The sequence below is a fragment of the Procambarus clarkii genome, chromosome 30 (genome assembly GCF_040958095.1).
Source record: "Procambarus clarkii isolate CNS0578487 chromosome 30, FALCON_Pclarkii_2.0, whole genome shotgun sequence".
Lineage (NCBI taxonomy): Eukaryota > Metazoa > Arthropoda > Malacostraca > Decapoda > Cambaridae > Procambarus > Procambarus clarkii.
Genome location: NC_091179.1, coordinates 33,428,291 through 33,453,187, shown reverse-complemented (window position 1 = coordinate 33,453,187; position 24,897 = coordinate 33,428,291). Strand labels below are relative to the sequence as shown.

General features: G+C 47.0%; 1 protein-coding gene across 1 annotated transcript in view; it reads left to right on the top strand.

The window, feature by feature from the left end:
- The first annotated feature begins 1,935 nt into the window (after positions 1 to 1,935).
- LOC138370036 (S-antigen protein-like) overlaps positions 1,936 to 24,897 on the top strand; it is an 84,789-nt gene continuing 61,827 nt past the window's right edge. Inside the window, exons 1-2 of the mRNA XM_069333811.1 lie at positions 1,936 to 3,478; positions 12,695 to 12,723. Of these exons, the coding sequence (XP_069189912.1) occupies positions 1,936 to 3,478; positions 12,695 to 12,723 (1,572 nt within the window). The remainder of the gene's footprint in view (positions 3,479 to 12,694; positions 12,724 to 24,897) is intronic.

Genomic DNA, 24,897 nt, shown 5'->3' with positions numbered 1-24,897 from the left:
TGCTCTTTTAATAAGTTTTCTTGACCGTAGCTGCTCAACGTCGGTTTAGTAACAGAAATTTTCTTCGGTATTGGGGCTATGGCCAATATGTGTGTGTAGGGTTATTACGATCACAACTGATCAGTCAGTATACTGACTGACCAGCCACCAAATATACGTTAGTCGTGGAGAAACTCTAAGACTTGTGCAAACTCTCGTGGATATGAATATAGTAACAGGGTATTCCTCTCTCAACATATATACCCTCCCCTTGTGTGGCGCTGTTCTTCAAAGTTTACAACTATTATTCACCTTCATTGTGACGCCCACACATTTCACTCGCTAATTGGCTATAGAACCATTGATATTGGCTACATAATTGGCTAATTATGTAGCCAAATATGGCTAGTTGACTACATAACGCAAATTGGCTGCATAACGCAAATTGGCTACATAACCGTTGATATTATGTCCCCGCCGTGGGACCTGATTGGCGAAGGCACTCCTGCCTTCCCACCATCAAACTCATCCAGCGGACAATTTCGTTAGAGGACATTCGATTAATGCCACGATTCCCAACGTCTCCCTTGTTAAAAACGGCAGTTTGAGCTGGATCTGGACCCCTTCAGTTCCAATCTTGCCTCTCCGTTGATATTATATCTCTCCCAATTTCCTCTTCACGATTCATATACTCTATGGCTTGTCCACGTTATAATAAGCTCTCCATGGCTTGTTCACAAGTTCTCTAAGGCTTGTCCCCCTTGAGGTTTGTTAGCAGTTAGTCTTCATTAAATAATTGGTGGTTGTGAGGTGCAAATCACCTAATTGATTTTAAACGTAAGAGGGAAAATTAAGTAGTTGAGCTGAACCCCGTCACGGTAAATGGTTGGTTTAAATTTAAGATGGTTGTTAACGGGTGGTAAGAGTTGGAAGGGGAACTGGCACATTGAAATTGTTAAGTGTAAAGTAGTTGTCAGGTCGAGTGGAAAAGATAGCTGACATCTGGACAGGTTGGGAAGGGATAGGGGCGTGGAAGGGTTTGTAATGGGATTGGAATAGGAGGAAGTGTGCTACCAATCCTCTTCACTATGATTCAGGTATGATGAGTTGTTACACATAGAGTAGTGGCGCACTCATGCCTCTAAATCCCTTAGATATAGACCCAGTGATCAGGGTTCGTATTTGTGCCCATCAAAATATGTGCGTAATGTACATAGCTGCTCCTAAGTAGTTAGTCCAAATCACTTGGGATTGAGAGTAGAGCAACGGTCTCGCTTCATGCAGGTCGGCGTTCAATCCCCGACCGTCCAGTGATTAGGCACCATTCCTTCCACCCGTCCTATCCAAAATCCTTATCTTGACCCTTTTCAAGTGTTATACAGTCGTAATGGCGCGTTCTCCTGATAGTTCCCTTCCTCCCTCTATTTGTTAAAATGGTTACCTTAAATAGGAATTTAGCCAATAACTGGTTTCGTTAGATGAGTTAAGTTAGATTGTGCGGTTGGGTTTCATGTTTTCAAAATTCTACATCAATACGGGACAAATGTTAAATGCTTAGAAAATTTATTGCTTGTGGAGCAATAAGATTTACGGCTAGAAGACGATGGGAGGGGGACAAGGAAAAGATGGAAAAGGCAATGGGTGTATGCAGGATACAAGTGTAAGAGAGAGAGTGGGTGGAGGCAGGGAAAATTAAGGTAGAAGAGGGGGATTGTTAGAGGTAAGTTCATTCTCAGTCTCGAATTGATGGATTGAATTAAAGGATGAATTGTCCATTGGACTTGAGGAAGTAGTGGGTAGAGCACTGGGAGCAGGGCACGGGGCTACAGACAAGGGGTAACATAGAGTCTACTGGCCAGGACGGGATGGTGGACGGTGGGTTGAGGCCGCTGCAACCACAGGCCCTACCGGTCCCCCTCACAGGGTGAGGGGACCGGTAGACACGTGACATGGCAGATGGCAGCAGGGAAGGACTGGAAGATGGCAGCAGGGAAGGGACGGAAGATGGCAGCAGGGAAGGGCTGGAAGATGGCAGCAGGGAAGGGACGGAAGATGGCAGCAGGGAAGGGCTGGAAGATGGCAGCAGGGAAGGGCTGGAAGATGGCAGCAGGGAAGGTCTGGAAGATGGCAGCAGGGAAGGGCTGGAAGATGGCAGCAGGGAAGGGCTGGAAGATGGCAGCAGGGAAGGGCTGGAAGATGGCAGCAGGGAAGGGACGGAAGATGGCAGCAGGGAAGGGCTGGAAGATGGCAGCAGGGAAGGGATGGAAGATGGCAGCAGGGAAGGGATGGAAGATGGCAGCAGGGAAGGGACGGAAGATGGCAGCAGGGAAGGGCTGGAAGATGGCAGCAGGGAAGGGCTGGAAGATGGCAGCAGGGAAGGGCTGGAAGATGGCAGCAGGGAAGGGCTGGAAGATGGCAGCAGGGAAGGGCTGGAAGATGGCAGCAGGGAAGGGCTGGAAGATGGCAGCAGGGAAGGGCTGGAAGAGGGCAGCAGGGAAGGGCTGGAAGATGGCAGCAGGGAAGGGACGGAAGATGGCAGCAGGGAAGGGCTGGAAGATGGCAGCAGGGAAGGGCTGGAAGATGGCAGCAGGGAAGGGGATGGAAGATGGCAGCAGGGAAGGGCTGGAAGATGGCAGCAGGGAAGGGCTGGAAGATGGCAGCAGGGAAGGAACGGAATATGGCAGCAGGGAAGGGATGGAAGATGGCAGCAGGGAAGGAACGGAATATGGCAGCAGGGAAGGGATGGAAGATGGCAGCAGGGAAGGGCTGGAAGATGGCAGCAGGGAAGGGCTGGAAGATGGCAGCAGGGAAGGAACGGAATATGGCAGCAGGGAAGGGATGGAAGATGGCAGCAGGGAAGGAACGGAATATGGCAGCAGGGAAGGGATGGAAGATGGCAGCAGGGAAGGGCTGGAAGATGGCAGCAGGGAAGGAACGGAATATGGCAGCAGGGAAGGGATGGAAGATGGCAGCAGGGAAGGAACGGAATATGGCAGCAGGGAAGGGATGGAAGATGGCAGCAGGGAAGGGCTGGAAGATGGCAGCAAGGAAGGGCTGGAAGATGGCAGCAGGGAAGGGGATGGAAGATGGCAGCAGGGAAGGAACGGAATATGGCAGCAGGGAAGGGATGGAAGATGGCAGCAGGGAAGGGCTGGAAGATGGCAGCAGGGAAGGGGATGGAAGATGGCAGCAGGAAAGGAACGGAATATGGCAGCAGGGAAGGGATGGAAGATGGCAGCAGGGAAGGGACGGAATATGGCAGCAGGGAAGGGGATGGAAGATGGCAGCAGGGAAGGGCTGGAAGATGGCAGCAGGGAAGGGCTGGAAGATGGCAGCAGGGAAGGAACGGAATATGGCAGCAGGGAAGGGATGGAAGATGGCAGCAGGGAAGGAACGGAATATGGCAGCAGGGAAGGGATGGAAGATGGCAGCAGGGAAGGGCTGGAAGATGGCAGCAGGGAAGGGCTGGAAGATGGCAGCAGGGAAGGGCTGGAAGATGGCAGCAGGGAAGGGGATGGAAGATGGCAGCAGGGAAGGAACGGAATATGGCAGCAGGGAAGGGATGGAAGATGGCAGCAGGGAAGGGACGGAATATGGCAGCAGGGAAGGGGATGGAAGAGGGCAGCAGGGAAGGGCTGGAAGATGGCAGCAGGGAAGGGCTGGAAGAGGGCAGCAGGGAAGGGCTGGAAGATGGCAGCAGGGAAGGGCTGGAAGATGGCAGCAGGGAAGGGGATGGAAGATGGCAGCAGGGAAGGAACGGAATATGGCAGCAGGGAAGGGATGGAAGATGGCAGCAGGGAAGGGACGGAATATGGCAGCAGGGAAGGGGATGGAAGAGGGCAGCAGGGAAGGGCTGGAAGATGGCAGCAGGGAAGGGCTGGAAGAGGGCAGCAGGGAAGGGCTGGAAGATGGCAGCAGGGAAGGGCTGGAAGATGGCAGCAGGGAAGGGGATGGAAGATGGCAGCAGGGAAGGGCTGGAAGATGGCAGCAGGGAAGGGCTGGAAGATGGCAGCAGGGAAGGGGATGGAAGATGGCAGCAGGGAAGGGCTGGAAGATGGCAGCAGGGAAGGAACGGAATATGGCAGCAGGGAAGGGATGGAAGATGGCAGCAGGGAAGGAACGGAATATGGCAGCAGGGAAGGGATGGAAGATGGCAGCAGGGAAGGGCTGGAAGATGGCAGCAAGGAAGGGGATGGAAGATGGCAGCAGGGAAGGAACGGAATATGGCAGCAGGGAAGGGATGGAATATGGCAGCAGGGAAGGGGATGGAAGAGGGCAGCAGGGAAGGATGCAGATAGGAGAGAAAAAGCAAAGTATTTAAGATGATGGAAAAGCCAACAAGAGGGAAAATTACGGAAGAAGTTGTATAAGAAGAGAAGAGAGCGGGATGCTAATAGTGACATTTAGAGAAGATGGTGAAAGAAGGAACTGTCAGGAGAAAGCACCAAGCCATTACGACTGTATAACACTTGGAAGGGATCAGGATAAGGATTTAGGAAGGGACGGAGGGAAGAAATGTTGCCCAACCACTTGAACGGTCAAGAATTGAACTCCGACCTGCAGGCAACGAAACCGTCTCTCTACCGTCCAGCCCAAGTGGACGGGTGAGAAGATATGGCTACTTGAAAAAAGTTTTATTCCAAACTTTCATTTCTCTTAATTCAACATTCATATATTTTCCACCCGGTGGCTGAAAGCAATATGTATTGCTATCATTAGCCCGTCCATTGTTATCGTTCAGGCGAGCAGGTTTGGTCCGCCATTTGATCCTGGGATTCCTATTGAACAAACAACCATTACACAATCGTCCAGCCTCGAATCTATTTGCATAAAGCGGTGGTTAATCTTTCGTAAATGTTGGAACGTGTAGTATATTTACTTCATGTAGCGATATTTAGGTCTTATACATCTTGAACGGCCTAGTTACGGCGCGATGTACACTGTACATTATGCCGGTTGAATCAGAGCTGGTTTAATTCATTCAAGTTTTATAGGCCGTCCAGCAGTTTTATTGAAGCGTGAATGTGGAGATATATTCTCACTCAGCTCCTACACGGAGCTGGCAACAGTGTATTGCAAAATAACTTCAACATAAAAAGCGAGAATATCATTTATTCATGTAATTTAAAGATTATATTTTGTCTGTATATACATTTTATCTAAGAGCCAAAGCTGCACTACTAGGCCTAGTAGGCATAGTCCACACTGCTGCATTAACCAGAGCATTTAGATATTTTCTTATTGTTCCTCTCTGAGAGAGAAAAGTTCTCTCTGAATAAAGAATATTTAATAAAATTAAATTGGATTAATTAATTACAAATTGATTGCTGGCTTGTTTTACCTATGTAATTCAAAGATTACGAACAATAGGCCTATGTAAGTCAGGTTGCTAAGTATATTTAAAATAAACAAAATTTTAAATCATTCTTATTATAATAATATATATTTTTCATACGTTTGTTTTCCATAATATATCCCTTTTCCGTTTAGGGATATGAAGAGTGGCAGCTGAAATGAGTGGTTATCCTGCCTTAGTAACATAATAGGCCTGGAATCACTGGATTGTTTCAAGCGAAGGTTAGACAATGAATGAATTTTGATGTAAATAAATAACACCCGCCCCCCATGGGCCTATAGGCCTACTGCTAGTTGTGAGGGGGAGATACTAATGAGGGAAGAAGAGTAAGAGAGTGTGAGACATGGGGGGAAATATGAGGCAAGATAATGACTTAGGGAGGAAAGAAGATCGTGAGATAGAGGAAAATAACATGAGGAGAAGAAGGAACCGTTGTTTGAGATTTGATTAATATTCTTCTGGTGCCGTGATGACGAGACGGGGAGATGGGGCGGGGTGGGCAGTGACGTCACGTGAGGGAGATGGGGAGGTGTGGGGAGTGACGTCACGTGAGGGAGATGGGGCGGGGTGGGGAGTGACGTCACGTGAGGGAGATGGGGCGGGGTGGGGAGTGACGTCACGTGAGGGAGATGGGGCGGGGTGGGGAGTGACGTCACGTGAGGGAGATGGGGAGAGGTGGGGAGTGACGTCACGTGAGGGAGATGATGAGGGATGGGGAGTGACGTCACGTGAGGGAGATGATGAGGGATGGGGAGTGACGTCACGTGAGGGAGATGATGAGGGATGGGGAGTGACGTCACGTGAGGGAGATGATGAGGGATGGGGAGTGACGTCACGTGAGGGAGATGATGAGGGATGGGGAGTGACGTCACGTGAGGGAGATGATGAGGGATGGGGAGTGACGTCACGTGAGGGAGATGGGGAGAGGTGGGGAGTGACGTCACGTGAGGGAGATGTGGAGAGGTGGGGAGTGACGTCACGAAATTGAGATGGAGCGGGGTGGGGAGTGACGTCACGTGAGGGAGATGGGGAGAGGTGGGGAGTGACGTCACGTGAGGGAGATGGGGAGAGGTGGGGAGTGACGTCACGTGAGGGAGATGTGGAGAGGTGGGGAGTGACGTCACGTAAGGGAGATGGGGCGGGGTGGGGAGTGACGTCACGTGAGGGAGATGGGGCGGGGTGGGGAGTGACGTCACGTGAGGGAGATGGGGAGATGTGGGGAGTGACGTCACGTGAGGGAGATGGGGCGGGGTGGGGAGTGACGTCACGTGAGGGAGATGGGGCGGGATGGGCATTGACGTCACGTGAGGGAGATGGGGCGGGATGGGCATTGACGTCACGTGAGGGAGATGGGGCGGGGTGGAAAGTGACGTCACGTGAGGGAGATGGGGCGGGGTGGGGAGTGACGTCACGTGAGGGAGATGGAGCGGGGTGGGGAGTGACGTCACGTGAGGGAGAAGGGGCGGATGGGCAGTGACGTCACGTGAGGGAGAAGGGGCGGATGGGCAGTGACGTCACGTGAGGGAGATGGGGCGGGATGGGCAGTGACGTCACGTGAGGGAGATGGGGCGGGGTGGGGAGTGACGTCACGTGAGGGAGATGGGGCGGGATGGGCAGTGACCTCACGTGAGGGAGATGGGGCGGGTGGGGAGTGACGTCACGTGAGGGAGATGGGGCGGGATGGGGAGTGACGTCACGTGAGGGAGAAGGGGCGGATGGGCAGTGACGTGAAGGAAGGAGGACGAGAAAGAAGGACTCAGTGACCGAGGGATGTTGTACATTAGGAAATGGAATAGACATCTGGAGATGAGAGAGTAAGGTAGGAGTGAGGTAGGAGTGAGGTAGGAGTGAAGTAGGAGAGAGGTAGGAGTGAGGTAGGAGAGAGGTAGGAGTGAGGTAGGAGAGAGGTAGGAGTGAGGTAGGAGTGAGGTAGGAGAGAGGTAGGAGAGAGGTAGGAGAGAGGTAGGAGTGAGGTAGGAGTGAGGTAGGAGTGAGGTAGAAGTGAGGTAGGAGAGAGGTAGGAGAGAGGTAGGAGTGAGGTAGGAGAGAGGTAGGAGTGAGGTAAGAGAGAGGTAGGAGTGAGGTAGGAGTGAGGTAGGAGAGAGGTAGGAGAGAGGTAGGAGTGAGGTAGGAGTGAGGTAGGAGTGAGGTAGGAGAGAGGTAGGAGTGAGGTAGAAGCGAGGTAGGAGTTAGGTAGGAGTGAGGTAGGAGAGAGGTAGGAGTGAGGTAGGAGTGAGGTAGGAGTGAGGTAGGAGAGAGGTAGGAGTGAGTTAGGAGAGAGGTAGAAGTGAGGTAGGAGTGAGGTAGGAGAGAGGTAGGAGTGAGGTAGGAGTGAGGTAGAAGTGAGGTAGGAGTGAGGAAGGAGTGAGGTAGGAGGTAGGAGTGAGGTAGGAGTGAGGTAGGAGTGAGGTAGGAGTGAGGTAGGAGTGAGGTAGGAGTGAGGTAGGAGTGAGGTAGAAGTGAGGTAGGAGTGAGGTAGGAGTGAGGTAGGAGTGAGGTAGGAGTGAGGTAGGAGTGAGGTAGGAATAAGGTAGGAGTTAGGTAGGAGTGAGGTAGGAGTGAGGTAGGAGTGAGGTAGGAGTGAGGTAGGAGTGAGGTAGAAGTGAGGTAGGAGTGAGGTAGGAGTGAGGTAGGAGTGAGGTAGGAGTGAGGTAGAAGTGAGGTAGGAGTGAGGTAGGAGTGAGGTAGGAGTGAGGTAGGAGTGAGGTAGGAGTGAGGTAGGAGTGAGTTAGGAGTGAGGTAGGATTGAGGTAGGAGTGAGGTAGGAGTGAGGTAGGAGTGAGGTAGGAGTGAGGTAGGAGTGAGGTAGGAGTGAGGTAGGAGTGAGGTAGGAGTGAGGTAGGAGTGAGGTAGGAGTGAGGTAGGAGTGAGGTAGGAGTGAGGTAGGAGTGAGGTAGGAGTGAGGTAGGAGTGAGGTAGAAGTGAGGTAGGAGTGAGGTAGGAGTGAGGTAGAAGCGAGGTAGGAGTGAGGTAGGAGAGAGGTAGAAGCGAGGTAGGAGTGAGGTAGGAGTGAGGTAGGAGTGAGGTAGGAGTGAGGTAGGAGTGAGGTAGGAGTGAGGTAGGAGTGAGGTAGGAGTGAGGAAGGAGTGAGGAAGGAGTGAGGTAGGAGTGAGGTAGGAGTGAGGTAGGAGTGAGGAAGGAGTGAGGTAGGAGTGAGGTAGGAGTGAGGTAGGAGTGAGGAAGGAGTGAGGAAGGAGTGAGGTAGGAGTGAGGTAGGAGTGAGGTAGGAGTGAGGTAGGAGTGAGGAAGGAGTGAGGTAGGAGTGAGGTAGGAGTGAGGTAGGAGTGAGGTAGGAGTGAGGTAGGAGTGAGGTAGGAGTGAGGTAGGAGTGAGGTGTGTGTGAGGGTCGGGGAATAAGTCAGTTCTCACGCGATATTCAGCTTAAATTCTACACTCGGGATAAAAACAAAAATTTATATATACACTAAAAACTTATTTATTGGAAGTAAATAAATTAAATTATGCGGTGCTTAGGGCTAATAGTTGTAGCCATCAATATCCTCGGTGGGTTAGTGTGGGCTCAAACACTTTGGCAAAGCTAAAATGAAATAAACATGGATGTTTTCATGTGTGAACCCACAACGTGAGGTAGGGAACGTGAGGTAGGGAACGTGAGGTAGGGAAGGTGAGGTAGGGAAGGTGAGGTAGGGAAGGTGAGGTAGGGAAGGTGAGGTAGGGAAGGTGAGGTAGGGAAGGTTCGCTTCTCTCATTCCCTCCCTCTGGCCTAGTGGCCAATACCTCCCTCAAGGTAATGGGTTATTCGCTCTCTTTGATCAATGGGTTGCTCCGTCCATCTGACTTAGTGGCCGTGTACCCCACTCTACCTTCAATAGGGGTAACCTTCGCGTGTGTTCTACTGGGTACAACTTACTTGTTCGTCTTTACCTCACCATATTCAGGATAACATTTTCATGTAAAATTAGTTATTGAAATTTATTTCTCCCACTCAACCCTTCTTAGTCAACATAAATTCTGACTTGAATAAGTTCAGATGAATTTTGAACGATATAGTGATGTCTGTGGATATGATATTGACACACAATAACTGTGATAATTATGCTTGACTAACCAGACGTTAGTAAGCTTGACTAACTTGACGTTAGTAAGCTTGACTAACTTGACGTTAGTAAGCTTGACTAACTTGACGTTAGAAAGCTTGACTAACTTGACGTTAGAAAGCTTGACTAACTTGACGTTAGAAAGCTTGACTAACTTGACGTTAGTAAGCTTGACTAACTTGACGTTAGTAAGCTTGACTAACTTGACGTTAGAAAGCTTGACTAACTAGACGTTAGTAAGCTTGTCTAACTTAACGTTAGTAAGCTTGACTAACTAGACGTTAGAAAGCTTGACTAACTAGACGTTAGTAAGCTTGACTAACTAGACGTTAGAAAGCTTGACTAACTTAACGTTAGTAAGCTTGACTAACTAGACGTTAGTAAGCTTGACTAACTTGACGTTAGTAAGCTTGACTAACTAGACGTTAGAAAGCTTGACTAACTTAACGTTAGTAAGCTTGACTAACTTAACGTTAGTAAGCTTGACTAACTTAACGTTAGTAAGCTTGACTAACTTAACGTTAGTAAGCTTGACTAACTTAACGTTTGTAAGCTTGACTAACTTAACGTTAGTAAGCTTGACTAACTTGACGTTAGTAAGCTTGACTAACTTAACGTTAGTAAGCTTGTCTAACTTAACGTTAGTAAGCTTGACTAACTTAACGTTAGTAAGCATGTCTAACTTAACGTTAGTAAGCTTGTCTATCTTAACGTTAGTAAGCTTGACTAACTTAACGTTAGTAAGCTTGACTAACTTAACGTTAGTAAGCTTGACTATCTTAACGTTAGTAAGCTTGACTAACTTAACGTTAGTAAGCTTGACTAACTTAACGTTAGTAAGCTTGACTAACTTAACGTTAGTAAGCTTGTCTATCTTAACGTTAGTAAGCTTGACTATCTTAACGTTAGTAAGCATGTCTAACTTAACGTTAGTAAGCTTGTCTATCTTAACGTTAGTAAGCTTGACTAACTTAACGTTAGTAAGCTTGACTAACTTAACGTTAGTAAGCTTGACTAACTTAACGTTAGTAAGCTTGACTAACTTAACGTTAGTAAGCTTGACTAACTTAACGTTAGTAAGCTTGTCTATCTTAACGTTAGTAAGCTTGACTATCTTAACGTTAGTAAGCATGTCTAACTTAACGTTAGTAAGCTTGTCTATCTTAACGTTAGTAAGCTTGACTAACTTAACGTTAGTAAGCTTGACTAACTTAACGTTAGTAAGCTTGACTAACTTAACGTTAGTAAGCTTGACTAACTTAACGTTAGTAAGCTTGACTAACTTAACGTTAGTAAGCTTGACTATCTTAACGTTAGTAAGCTTGACTATCTTAACGTTAGTAAGCTTGACTATCTTAACGTTAGTAAGCTTGACTAACTTAACGTTAGTAAGCTTGACTATCTTAACGTTAGTAAGCTTGACTAATGATACTTGACAATCATGCAGATGACTCGCTACTTGTAAAAACCCTAAAATGTGAAAGTAGCGACATAAGAAAGTGTTTTGCAAGTTTTAGATTGCAATCGACTGACTTAATCTTAGGGTTTAAGCTCGAGTACAATGATCAGACTAACAGCTTCCCGGTCAATTGTATCATTATTTTCGGTAGCGTGGATGCTGCCCCATACCTGAGAGAAGTCTAGACAAAGGAGAGAATTGCAAAGTGGCTGCAACTTCAGGTGTGAAACGTTATAGCAATGGGCGGATGGCAAAAGGAAATCTACTCCTGATGTGAGAAAAAAATGGATTCTAAACAAGGTGGGGTGAGACTTATGTAAAAATAAATATTAAACCGAAAATATGTTGAGTCTTTTGAGAACATGTTAGGATAATGCCGGAAAGTTTCTGAGATTTAAGCTGTCAAGAAAAATTCAGATGCAGATCTGAGGTTATTGATAAAGTGTTGATATGAAAAATGGAAAAAGAGATTCACTTATTGGAATTATATAAAATAACATATGTGTGTGTGTGTTCGTGAGAGTGATACCTAGTCTGTAATGGGTCAGCACTGTCTGTTGTGGTCAGCAATGTCTTTTGTGGACAACACTGTTGTGGTCGTCAAAACTGTTGTTGTCAACACTGTTGTGGTCAACACTGTTGTTGTCAACACTGTTGTGGTCAACACTGTCTGTTGTGGTCAACACTGTCTGTTGTGGTCAACAATGTCTGTTGTGGTCAACACTGTCTCTTGTGGTCAACACGGTCAGTTGTGGTCAGCACTGTCGGAAAATCCGACACCATTTAATAATCATACAGATAATAGCTGTATTGTATAAACAAGTTACCCATAGAAAACGTAACTTGTAGTGGAATTACCGTCTAAAGAAAACGGGATATCATCACCACATACCATTATAAATTCACCAGCTATTCTGCTGGGAATTATTCTTAAATACATTAGTCTTTGGACTTTACCATCATAAAAACATCTTATATAAATTAACTTAATTATCAATATTAAAGTAGAGTAAATGTGACCCTTCTATCACTTTCTGACATGTGGACAATGTAAGCCAGGCGTCAGAGTGAGGAAGGGGGGAGCCATTGTTGTGTCACCTCCGAGACGTGTGGAGCAAATTTCGCTCCTATCATATCTGGACAATGTCGGCCAGGCGTCAATAGTATGGAGTGTTAGATGCAGCCATTGTTGAGACTAGACCAGAGGCTCACACGGAGCAAATTCGGCTCCTGTTAAATTTACTTGGACGTAGTGTTATGGAAACTAAAAGTGTACCATTATCAACACGCTGTCTACAAATTCAAGTTAAGTGTTCTTTCCGAAACCCATTATCTATCATTAGTGGCCATTAATGTCATTGGGTAGGGTTAGCCGGTTAGAACGCGAAATCGCCTCATACTAAAGGTAATTAAGCCAGGTCTTTATTGTTCCATGTACTGTATAGTGTTTTCTCTGATATAGCTTGTCATATATAGGATTCTGGCTTCACAGCTAGCGCACTTTTGACAGGTCAAGACGAGGAAGATTTTGTGCACCAGTTACTGGGTGATGGAAGCTACCTCAAAGAGGATAATTTGGTGTCTACACCCTAGTTATACCTGGTGGACTAACCTGCTGTACTATAAGATAAGGAACCTCTTCAATGTATGTAGTTAATTCTGTAGTTTGATTGGCTGCATATATATAAATATAAACCCCCCTAATGTGTAGAGGATCGATTTGTGAGATTATGAGATTATCGCAGAAATACAGTCCACTTATCATTATACAAATTGCTATCGAAGTATATAAATTAACATAAATATAAATTCATATAAATTAAATAAATATAAATCTCACAGGTCGGTTCCCACAAGCACTGTCTGTTGAGGTCAGCACTGTCTGTTGTGGTCAACACTGTCTGTTGTGGTCAGCACTGTCGGTTGTGGTCAACACTGTTGTGGTCAACACTGTCTGTTGTGGTCAACACTGTTGTGGCCATCACTGTTGTGGTCAACACTGTCTGTTGTGGTCAGCACTGTCTGGTGTGGTCAACACTGTTGTGGTGAACAATGTTGTGGTCAGCACTGTCTGTTGTGGTCAACACTGTCTGTTGTGCTCAACACTATTTTGGTGAACACTGTTGAGGTCAACACAGTCTGTTGTGGTAAACACTGTTGTGGTCATCACTGTTGTGGTTAACACTGTTGTAGTCAGCACTGTCTGTTGTGGTTAACACTGTCTGTTGTGGTCATCACTGTTGTGGTTAACACTGTTGTGGTCAACACTGTATGTTGTGGTCGTCAACACTGTCTGTTGTGGTCAACACTGTCTGTTGTGGTCGTCAACACTGTCTGTTGTGGTCAACACTGTTGTGGTCAACACTGTTGTGGTCGTCAACACTGTCTGTTGTGGTCAACACTGTCTGTTGTGGTCAACACAGTTGTGGTCAACACTGTCTGTTGTGGTCAACACTGTCTGTTGTGGTCAACACTATATGTTGTGGCCGTCAACACTGTTTGTTATGGTCAACACTGTTGTGGTCAATACTGTCTGTTGTGGTCAACACTGTTGTGGTCAACACTGTTGTGGTCAATACTGTCTGTTGTGGTCAACTTTGTCTGTTGTGGTCAACATTGTTGTGGTCAACACTATCTGTTGTGGTCAACTCTGTCTGTTGTGGGTCACACTGTTGTGGTCAACACTGTCTGTTGTGGGTCAACACTGTTGTGGTCAACAATGTCTGCAGTGGTCAACACTGTTTGTTGTGGTCAACACTGTTTGTTGAGGTCAACACTCTCTGTTGTGATCAATACTGTCTGTTGTGGTCAACACAGTCTGTTGTGGTCAACACGGTCTTTTGTGGTCAGAACTGTCTGTTGTGGTCAGAACTGTCTGTTGTGGTGAACACTGTCTGTTGTGGTGAACACTGTTGTGGTCAGAACTGTCTGTTGTGGTCAACACTGTCTGTTGTGGTCAACGCTGTTGTGGTCATCACTGTTGTGGTCAACACTGTCTGTTGTGGTCAACACTGTCTGTTGTGGTCAACAATGTATGTTGTGGTCAACACTGTCTGTTGTGGTCAACACGGTCAGTTGTGGTCAGTACTGTCTGTTGAGGTCAGTACTGTCTGTTGTGGTCAACACTGTCTGTTGTGGTCAGCACTGTCGGTTGTGGTCAACACTGTTGTTGTCAACACTGTCTGTTGTGGTCAACACTGTTGTGGCCATCACTGTTGTGGTCAACACTATTATGGCCATCACTGTTGTGGTCAACACTGTCTGTTGTGGTCAGCACTGTCTGGTGTGGTCAACACTGTTGTGGTGAACAATGTTGTGGTCAGCACTGTCTGTTGTGGTCAACACTGTCTGTTGTGCTCAACACTATTTTGGTGAACACTGTTGAGGTCAACACAGTCTGTTGTGGTCAACACTGTTGTGGTCATCACTGTTGTGGTTAACACTGTTGTAGTCAACACTGTCTGTTGTGGTTAACACTGTCTGTTGTGGTCATCACTGTTGTGGTTAACACTGTTGTGGTCAACACTGCATGTTTTGGTCGTCAACACTGTCTGTTGTGGTCGTCAACACTGTCTGTTGTGGTCAACACTGTCTGTTGTGGTCAACACTATATATGTTGTGGCGGTCAACACTGTTGTGGTCAACACTGTTGTGGTCAATACTGTCTGTTGTGGTCAACTTTGTCTGTTGTGGTCAACATTGTTGTGGTCAACACTATCTGTTGTGGTCAACTCTGTCTGTTGTAGGTCAACACTGTTGTGGTCAACACTGTTATGGTCATCACTGTTGTGGTCAACACTGTCTGTTGTGGTCAGCACTGTCTGTTGTGGTCAACACTGTTGTGGACAACACTGTTGTGGTCGTCAAAACTGTTGTTGTCAACACTGTTGTGGTCAACACTGTCTGTTGTGGTCAACACTGTCTGTTGTGGTCAACACTCTTGTGGTAGGCACTGTCTGTTATGGTCAGCACTGTCTGTTGTGGTCAACGCTGTTGTAGTCAACGCTGTTGTGGTCAACACTGTTGTGGTCAACACTCCTGTGGTCAACACTGTCTGTTGTGGTCAACACTGTTTGTTGTGGTCGTCAACACTGTTGTGGTCAGCACTGTCTGTTGTGGTCAACACTGTTGTGGTCAACACTGTTGTGGTCAACACTGTCTGTTGTGGTCAACACTGTTGTGGTCATCACTGTTGTGGTCAACACTGTTGTGGTCATCACTGTTGTGGTCAACACTGTCTGTTGTGGTCAGCACTGTCTGTTGTGGTCAACACAGTTGTGGTCAACACTGTCTTTTGTGGACAACACTGTTGTGGTCGTCAAAACTGTTGTTGTCAACATTGTTGTGGTCAACACTGTCTGTTGTGGTAAACACTGTCTGTTGTGGTCAACAATGTCTGTTGTGGTCAACACTATATGTTGTGGCCGTCAACACTGTTTGTTATGGTCAACACTGTTGTGGTTAACACTGTCTGTTGTGGTCATCACTGTTGTGGTTAACACTGTTGTGGTCAACACTGTATGTTGTGGTCGTCAACACTGTCTGTTGTGGTCGTCAACACTGTCTGTTGTGGTCAACACTGTCTGTTGTGGTCGTCAGCATTGTCTGTTGTGGTCAACACTGTTGTGGTCAATACTGTCTGTTGTGGTCAACACTGTTGTGGTCGTCAACACTGTCTGTTGTGGTCACCACTGTCTGTTGTGGTCGTCAGCACTGTTTGTTGTGGTCGTCAGCACTGTCTGTTGTGGTCAACACTGTCTGTTGTGGTCGTCAGCACTGTCTGTTGTGGTCAATACTGTCTGTTGTGGTCAACACTGTCTGTTGTGGTCAACACTGTTGTGGTCAATACTGTCTGTTGTGGTCAACACTGTTGTCGTCAACACTGTCTGTTGTGGTCACCACAGTCTGTTGTGGTCAACACAGTTGTGGTCAACACTGTCTGTTGTGGTCAACACTGTCTGTTGTGGTCAACACTATATGTTGTGGCCGTCAACACTGTTTGTTATGGTCAACACTGTTGTGGTCAATACTGTCTGTTGTGGTCAACACTGTTGTGGTCAACACGGCTGTGGTCAACACTGTCTGTTGTGGTCAACACTGTTTGTTGTGGTCGTCAACACTGTTGTGGTCAGCACTCTCTGTTGTGGTCAACACTGTTGTGGTCAACACTATCTGTTGTGGTCAACACTGTTGTGGTCATCACTGTTGTGGTCAACACTGTCTGTTGTGGTCAGCACTGTCTGTTGTGGTCAACACTGTTGTGGTCAACACTGTCTTTGTGGACAACACTGTTGTCGTCGTCAAAACTGTTGTTGTCAACACTGTTGTGGTCAACACTGTCTGTTGTGGTCAACACTGTCTGCTGTGGTCAACAATGTCTGTTGTGGTCAACACTGTCTGTTGTGGTCAACACGGTCAGTTGTGGTCAGCACTGTCTGTTGAGGTCAGCACTGTCTGTTGTGGGCATCACTGTCTGTTGTGGTCAGCACTGTCGGTTGTGGTCAACACTGTTGTGGTCAACACTGTCTGTTGTGGTCAACACTGTTGTGGCCATCACTGTTGTGGTCAACACTGTCTGTTGTGGTCAGCACTGTCTGGTGTGGTCAACACTGTTGTGGTGAACAATGTTGTGGTCAGCACTGTCTGTTGTGGTCAACACTGTCTGTTGTGCTCAACACTATTTTGGTGAACACTGTTGAGGGCAACACAGTCTGTTGTGGTCAACACTGTTGTGGTAATCACTGTTGTGGTTAACACTGTTGTAGTCAACACTGTCTGTTGTGGTTAACACTGTCTGTTGTGGTCATCACTGGTGAGGTTAACACTGTTGTGGTCAACACTGTATGTTGTGGTCATCAACACTGTCTGTTGTGGTCGTCAACACTGTCTGTTGTGGTCAACACTGTCTGTTGTGGTCGTCAGCACTGTCTGTTGTGGTCAACACTGTTGTGGTCAATACTGTCTGTTGTGGTCAACACTGTTGTAGTCGTCAACACTGTCTGTTGTGGTCAACACAGTTGTGGTCAACACTGTCTGTTGTGGTCAACACAGTTGTGGTCAACACTGTCTGTTGTGGTCAACACTGTCTGTTGTGGTCAACACTATATGTTGTGGCCTTCAACACTGTTATTGTCAACACTGTTGTGGTCAACACTGTCTGTTGTGGTCAACACAGTTGTGGTCAACACTGTCTGTTGTGGTCAACACTGTCTGTTGTGGTCAACACTATATGTTGTGGCCGTCAACACTGTTTGTTATGGTCAATACTGTCTGTTGTGGTCAACACTGTTGTGGTCAATACTGTCTGTTGTGGTCAACACTGTTGTGGTCAATACTGTCTGTTGTGGTCAACTTTGTCTGTTGTGGTCAACATTGTTGTGGTCAACACTATCTGTTGTGGCCAACTCTGTCTGTTGTGGGTCAACACTGTTGTGGTCAACACTGTCTGTTGTGGGTAAACACTGTTGTGGTCAACACTGTCTGTTGTGGTCAACACTGTTGTGGTCAATACTGTCTGTTGATGTCAACACTGTCCGTTGTGGTCAACACTGTTGTGGTCAATACTGTCTGTTGTGGTCAACACTGCCTGTTGTGGTCAACACTGTTGTGGTCAACACTGTTGTGGTCAACACTGTTGTGGTCAGCACTGTCGGTTGTGGTCAACACTGTTGTGGTCAACACTGTCTGTTGTGGTCAGCACTGTCTGTTGTGGTCAACACTGTTGTGGTCAACACTGTCTTTGTGGACAACACTGTTGTGGTCGTCAAAACTGTTGTTGTCAACACTGTTGTGGTCAACACTGTCTGTTGTGGTCAACACTGTCTGCTGTGGTCAACAATGTCTGTTGTGGTCAACACTGTCTGTTGTGGTCAACACGGTCAGTTGTGGTCAGCACTGTCTGTTGAGGTCAGCACTGTCTGTTGTGGTCATCACTGTCTGTTGTGGTCAGCACTGTCGGTTGTGGTCAACACTGTTGTGGTCAACACTGTCTGTTGTGGTCAACACTGTTGTGGCCATCACTGTTGTGGTCAACACTGTTGTGGCCATCACTGTTGTGGTCAACACTGTCTGTTGTGGTCAGCACTGTCTGGTGTGGTCAACACTGTTGTGGTCAGCACTGTCTGTTGTGGTCAACACTGTCTGTTGTGCTCAACACTATTTTGGTGAACACTGTTGAGGGCAACACAGTCTGTTGTGGTCAACACTGTTGTGGTAATCACTGTTGTGGTTAACACTGTTGTAGTCAACACTGTCTGTTGTGGTTAACACTGTCTGTTGTGGTCATCACTGGTGTGGTTAACACTGTTGTGGTCAACACTGTATGTTGTGGTCATCAACACTGTCTGTTGTGGTCGTCAACACTGTCTGTTGTGGTCAACACTGTCTGTTGTGGTCGTCAGCACTGTCTGTTGTGGTCAACACTGTTGTGGTCAATACTGTCTGTTGTGGTCAACACTGTTGTAGTCGTCAACACTGTCTGTTGTGGTCAACACAGTTGTGGTCAACACTGTCTGTTGTGGTCAACACTGTCTGTTGTGGTCAACACTATATGTTGTGGCCTTCAACACTGTTATTGTCAACACTGTTGTGGTCAACACTGTCTGTTGTGGTCAACACAGTTGTGGTCAACACTGTCTGTTGTGGTCAACACTGTCTGTTGTGGTCAACACTATATGTTGTGGCCGTCAACACTGTTTGTTATGGTTAATACTGTCTGTTGTGGTCAACACTGTTGTGGTCAATACTGTCTGTTGTGGTCAACACTGTTGTGGTCAATACTGTCTGTTGTGGTCAACTTTGTCTGTTGTGGTCAACATTGTTGTGGTCAACACTATCTGTTGTGGCCAACTCTGTCTGTTGTGGGTCAACACTGTTGTGGTCAACACTGTCTGTTGTGGGTAAACACTGTTGTGGTCAACACTGTCTGTTGTGGTCAACACTGTTGTGGTCAATACTGTCTGTTGATGTCAACACTGTCCGTTGTGGTCAACACTGTTGTGGTCAATACTGTCTGTTGTGGTCAACACTGCCTGTTGTGGTCAACACTGTTGTGGTCAACACTGTTGTGGTCAACACTGTTGTGGTCAGCACTGTCGGTTGTGGTCAACACTGTTGTGGTCAACACTGTCTGTTGTGGTCAACACTGTTGTGGCCATCACTGTTGTGGTCAACACTGTCTGTTGTGGTCAGCACTGTCTGGTGTTGTCAACACTGTTGTGGTCAGCACTGTCTGTTGTAGTCAACACTGTCTGTTGTGCTCAACATTATTGTGGTGAACACTGTTGTTGTCAACACAGTCTGTTATGGTCAACACTGTTGTGGTCATCACTGTTGTGGTTAACACTGTTGTAGTCAACACTGTCTGTTGTAGTTAACACTGTCTGTTGTGGTCAACACTATATGTTGTGGCCGTCAACACTGTTTGTTATGGTCAACACTGTTGTGGTCAATACTGTCTGTTGTGGTCAACACTGTTTTGGTCAACATTGTTGTGGTCAATACTGTCTGTTGTGGCCAACACTGTCTGTTGTGGTCAACATCGTTGTGGTCAACACTGTTGTGGTCAACACTATCTGTTGTGGTCAACTCTGTCTGTTGTGGGTCAACCCTGTTGTGGTCAACACTGTTGTGGTCAACACCGTTGTGGTCAACACTGTCTGTTGTGGGTCAACACTGTTGTGGTCAACACTGTTGTGGTCAACACTGTTGTGGTCAAAACTGTTGTGGTCAACACTCTTGTGGTCGTCAACACTGTCTGTTGTGGTCAACACTGTTGTGGTCAACACTGTTGTGGTCAACACTGTCTCTTCTGGTCAACACAGTTGTGGTCAACACAGTTGTGGTCAACACTGTTGTGGTCAACACTGTCTGTTGTGGCCGTCAACACTGTTTGTTATGGGCAACACTGTTGTGGTCAATACTGTCTGTTGTGGTCAACACTGTTGTGGTCAATACTGTCTGTTGTGGTCAATACTGTCTGTTGTAGTCAATACTGTTGTGGTCAACACTGTTGTGGTCAATACTGTCTGTTGTGGTCAACACTGCCTGTTGTGGTCAACACTGTTGTGGTCAACACTGTTGTGGTCAGCACTGTCTGTTGTGGTCAACACTGTCTGTTGTGGTCAACACTGTTGTGGTCAACACTGTTGGGGTCAACACTGTTGTGGTCAACACGACTGTGGTCAACACTGTCTGTTGTGGTCAATACTGTCTGTTGTGGTCGTCAACACTGTTGAGGTCAGCACTGTCTGTTGTGGTCAGAACTGTTTGTTGTAGTCAACACTGTTGTGGTCCACACTGTCTTTTGTGGACAACACTGTTGTGGTCAACACTGTCTGTTGTGGTCAACACTGTTGTGGTCAACACTGTCTGTTGTTGTCAACACTGTTGTGGTAGGCACAGTCTGATGTGGTCAACACTGTTGTGGTCAATACTGTCTGTTATGGTCAACACTGTTGTGGTCAATACTGTCTGTTGTAGTCAACACTGTCTGTTGTGGGTCAACACTGTCTGTTGTGGTCAAAACTGTTGTGGTCAATACTGTATGTTGTGGTCAACACTGTTGTGGTCAACACTGTTGTGGTCAACACTGTCTGTTGTGGTCAAAACTGTTGTGGTCAATACTGTCTGTTTTGGTCAACACTGCCTGTTGTGGTCAACACTGTCTGTTGTGATCAACACTGTTGTGGTCAACACTGTTGTGGTCAGCATTGTCTCTTGTGGTCAACACAGTTGTGGTCAATACAGTTGTGGTCAACACTGTTGTGGTCAATACTGTTGTGGTCAACACTGCTGTGGTCAACACTGTCTGTTGTGGTCAATACTGTCTGTTGTGGTCGTCAACACTGTTGTGGTCAGCACTGTCTGTTGTGGTCAGCACTGTTTGTTGTGGGCAACACTGTTGTGGTCAACACTGTCTTTTGTGGACAACACTGTTGTGGTCTTCAACCCTGTTGTTGTCAACACTGTTGTTGTCAACACTGTTTTGGTCAACACTGTCTGTTGTGGTCAACACTGTCTGTTGTAGTCAACACTGTTGTGGTCAACACTGTTGTGGTAGGCACTGTCTGTGGTGGTCAACACTGTCTGTTGTGGTCAGCACTGTCTGTTGTGGTCAACACTTTCTGTTGTGGTCAACACTGTCTGTTGTGGTCAACACTGTCTGTTGTTGTCAACACTGTTGTGGTAGGCACTGTCTGTGGTGGTCAACACTGTCTGTTGTGGTCAACACTGTCTGTTGTGGTCAACACTTTTGTGGTCAACAATGTCTGTTGTTGTCAACACTGTTGTGGTAGGCACTGTCTGTGGTGGTCAACACAGTCTGTTGTGGTCAACACTGTTGTGGTCAATACTGTCTGTTGTGGTCAACACTGTCTGTTGTGGTCAATACTGTCTGTTGTGGTCAACACTGTCTGTTGTGGGTCAACACTGTTGTGGTCAACACTGTTGTGGTCAACACTGTTGTGGTCAATACTGTCTGTTGTGGTCAACACTGCCTGTTGTGGTCAACACTGTCTGTTGTGATCAACACTGTTGTGGTCAACATTGTTGTGGTCAGCACTGTCTGTTGTGGTCAACACTGTCTGTTGTGGTCAACACTGTTGTGGTCAACACTGTTTTGGTCAACACTGCTGTGGTCAACACTGTCTGTTGTGGTCAATACTGTCTGTTGTGGTCGTCAACGCTGTTGTGGTCAGCACTGTCTGTTGTGGTCAGCACTGTTTGTTGTTTTCAACACTGTTGTGGTCAACACTGTCTTTTGTGGACAACACTGTTGTAGTCGTCAACACTGTTGTTGTCAACACTGTTGTGGTCAACACTGTCTGTTGTGGTCAACACTGTCTGTTGTGGTCAACACTGTTGTGGTCAACACTGTCTGTTGTGGTCAACACTGTTGTGGTAGGCACTGTCTGTGGTGGTCAACACTGTCTGTTGTGGTCAGCACTGTCTGTTATGGTCAACACTTTCTGTTGTGGTCAACACTGTTGTGGTCAACACTGTTGTGGTCAACACTGCTGTGGTCAACACTGTCTGTTGTGGTCAACACTGTCTGTTGTGGTCGTCAACACTGTTGTGGTCAGCACTGTCTGTTGTGGTCAGCACTGTCTGTTGTGGTCAGCACTGTCTGTTGTGGTCAACACTGTCTGTTGTGGTCAACATGGTCAGTTGTGGTCAGCACTGTCTGTTGTGGTCAACACTGTCTGTTGTGGTCAGCACTGTCGGTTGTGGTCAACACTGTTGTGGTCAACACTGTCTGTTGTGGTCAACACTGTCTGTTGTGGTCAACACTGTTGTGGTCAATACTGTCTGTTGTGGTCAACACTGTCTGTTGTGGGTCAACACTGTCTGTTGTGGTCAACACTGTTGTGGTCAACACTGTTGTGGTCAATACTGTCTGTTGTGGTCAACACTGCCTGTTGTGGTCAACACTGTCTGTTGTGATCAACACTGTTGTGGTCAACATTGTTGTGGTCAGCACTGTCTGTTGTGGTCAACACTGTCTGTTGTGGTCAACACTGTTGTGGTCAACACTGTTTTGGTCAACACTGCTGTGGTCAACTCTGTCTGTTGTGGTCAATACTGTCTGTTGTGGTCGTCAACACTGTTGTGGTCAGCACTGTCTGTTGTGGTCAGCACTGTTTGTTGTGGTCAACACTGTTGTGGTCAACACTGTCTTTTGTGGACAACACTGTTGTGGTCGTCAACACTGTTGTTGTCAACACTGTTGTGGTCAACACTGTCTGTTGTGGTCAACACTGTCTGTTGTGGTCAACACTGTTGTGGTCAACACTGTTGTGGTCAACACTGTTGTGGTCAACACTGTTGTGGTCAACACTGTCTGTTGTGGTCAACACTGTTGTGGTAGGCACTGTCTGTGGTGGTCAACACTGTCTGTTGTGGTCAGCACTGTCTGTTGTGGTCAACACTTTCTGTTGTGGTCAACACTGTCTGTTGTGGTCAACACTGTTGTGGTCAACACTGTTGTGGTCAACACTGTTGTGATCAACACTGCTGTGGTCAACACTGTCTGTTGTGGTCAACACTGTCTGTTGTGGTCGTCAACACTGTTGTGGTCAGCACTGTCTGTTGTGGTCAGCACTGTCTGTTGTGGTCAGCATTGTCTGTTGTGGTCAACACTGTCTGTTGTGGTCAACACGGTCAGTTGTGGTCAGCACTGTCTGTTGAGGTCAGCACTGTCTGTTGTGGTCAACACTGTCTGTTGTGGTCAGCACTGTCGGTTGTGGTCAACACTGTTGTGGTCAACACTGTCTGTTGTGGTCAACACTGTTGTGGCCATCACTGTTGTGGTCAACACTGTCTGTTGTGGTCAGCACTGTCTGGTGTGGTCAACACTGTTGTGGTGAACAATGTTGTGGTCAGCACTGTCTGTTGTGGTCAACACTGTCTGTTGTGCTCAACACTATTTTGGTGAACACTGTTGAGGTCAACACAGTCTGTTGTGGTCAACACTGTTGTGGTCATCACTGTTGTGGTTAACACTGTTGTAGTCAACACTGTCTGTTGTGGTTAACACTGTCTGTTGTGGTCATCACTGTTGTGGTTAACACTGTTGTGGTCAACACTGTATGTTGTGGTCATCAACACTGTCTGTTGTGGTCGTCAACACTGTCTGTTGTGGTCAACACTGTCTGTTGTGGTCAACACTGTCTGTTGTGGTCGTCAGCAATGTCTGTTGTGGTCAACACTGTTGTGGTCAATACTGTCAGTTGTGGTCAACACTGTTGTGGTCGTCAACACTGTCTGTTGTGGTCAACACTGTCTGTTGTGGTCAACACTGTTGTGGCCATCACTGTTGTGGTCAACACTGTCTGTTGTGGTCAGCACTGTCTGGTGTGGTCAACACTGTTGTGGTGAACAATGTTGTGGTCAGCACTGTCTGTTGTGGTCAACACTGTCTGTTGTGCTCAACACTATTTTGGTGAACACTGTTGAGGTCAACACAGTCTGTTGTGGTCAACACTGTTGTGGTCATCACTGTTGTGGTTAACACTGTTGTAGTCAACACTGTCTGTTGTGGTTAACACTGTCTGTTGTGGTCATCACTGTTGTGGTTAACACTGTTGTGGTCAACACTGTATGTTGTGGTCATCAACACTGTCTGTTGTGGTCGTCAACACTGTCTGTTGTGGTCAACACTGTCTGTTGTGGTCAACACTGTCTGTTGTGGTCGTCAGCACTGTCTGTTGTGGTCAACACTGTTGTGGTCAATACTGTCTGTTGTGGTCAACACTGTTGTGGTCGTCAACACTGTCTGTTGTGGTCAACACTGTCTGTTGTGGTCAACACAGTTGTGGTCAACACTGTCTGTTGTGGTCAACACTATATGTTGTGGCCGTCAACACTGTTTGTTATTGTCAATACTGTCTGTTGTGGTCAACACTGTTGTGGTCAATACTGTCTGTTGTGGTCAACTTTGTCTGTTGTGGTCAACATTGTTGTTGTCAACACTATCTGTTGTGGTCAACTCTGTCTGTTGTGGGTCAACACTGTTGTGGTCAACACTGTTGTGGTCAACACTGTTGTGGTCAACACTGTCTGTTGTGGGTAAACACTGTTGTGGTCAACACTGTCTGTTGTGGTCAACACTGTTGTGGTCAATACTGTATGTTGATATCAACACTGTCCGTTGTGGTCAACACTGTTGTGGTCAATACTGTCAGTTGTGGTCAACACCGTCTGTTGTGGGTCAACACTGTTGTGGTCAACACTGTTGTGGTCAACACTGTCTGTTGTGGTTAACACTGTCTGTTGTGGTTAACACTGTTGTGGTTAACACTGTCTGTTGTGGTTAACACTGTCTGTTGTGGTTAACACTGTTGTGGTTAACACTGTTGTCGTCAACACTGGCTGTTGTGGTCAACACTGTATGTTGTGGTCATCAACACTGTCTGTTGTGGTCATCAACACTGTCTGTTGTGGTCAACACTGTCTGTTGTGGTCGTCAGCACTGTCTGTTGTGGTCAACACTGTTGTGGTCAATACTGTCTGTTGTGGTCAACACTGTTGTGGTCGTCAACACTGTC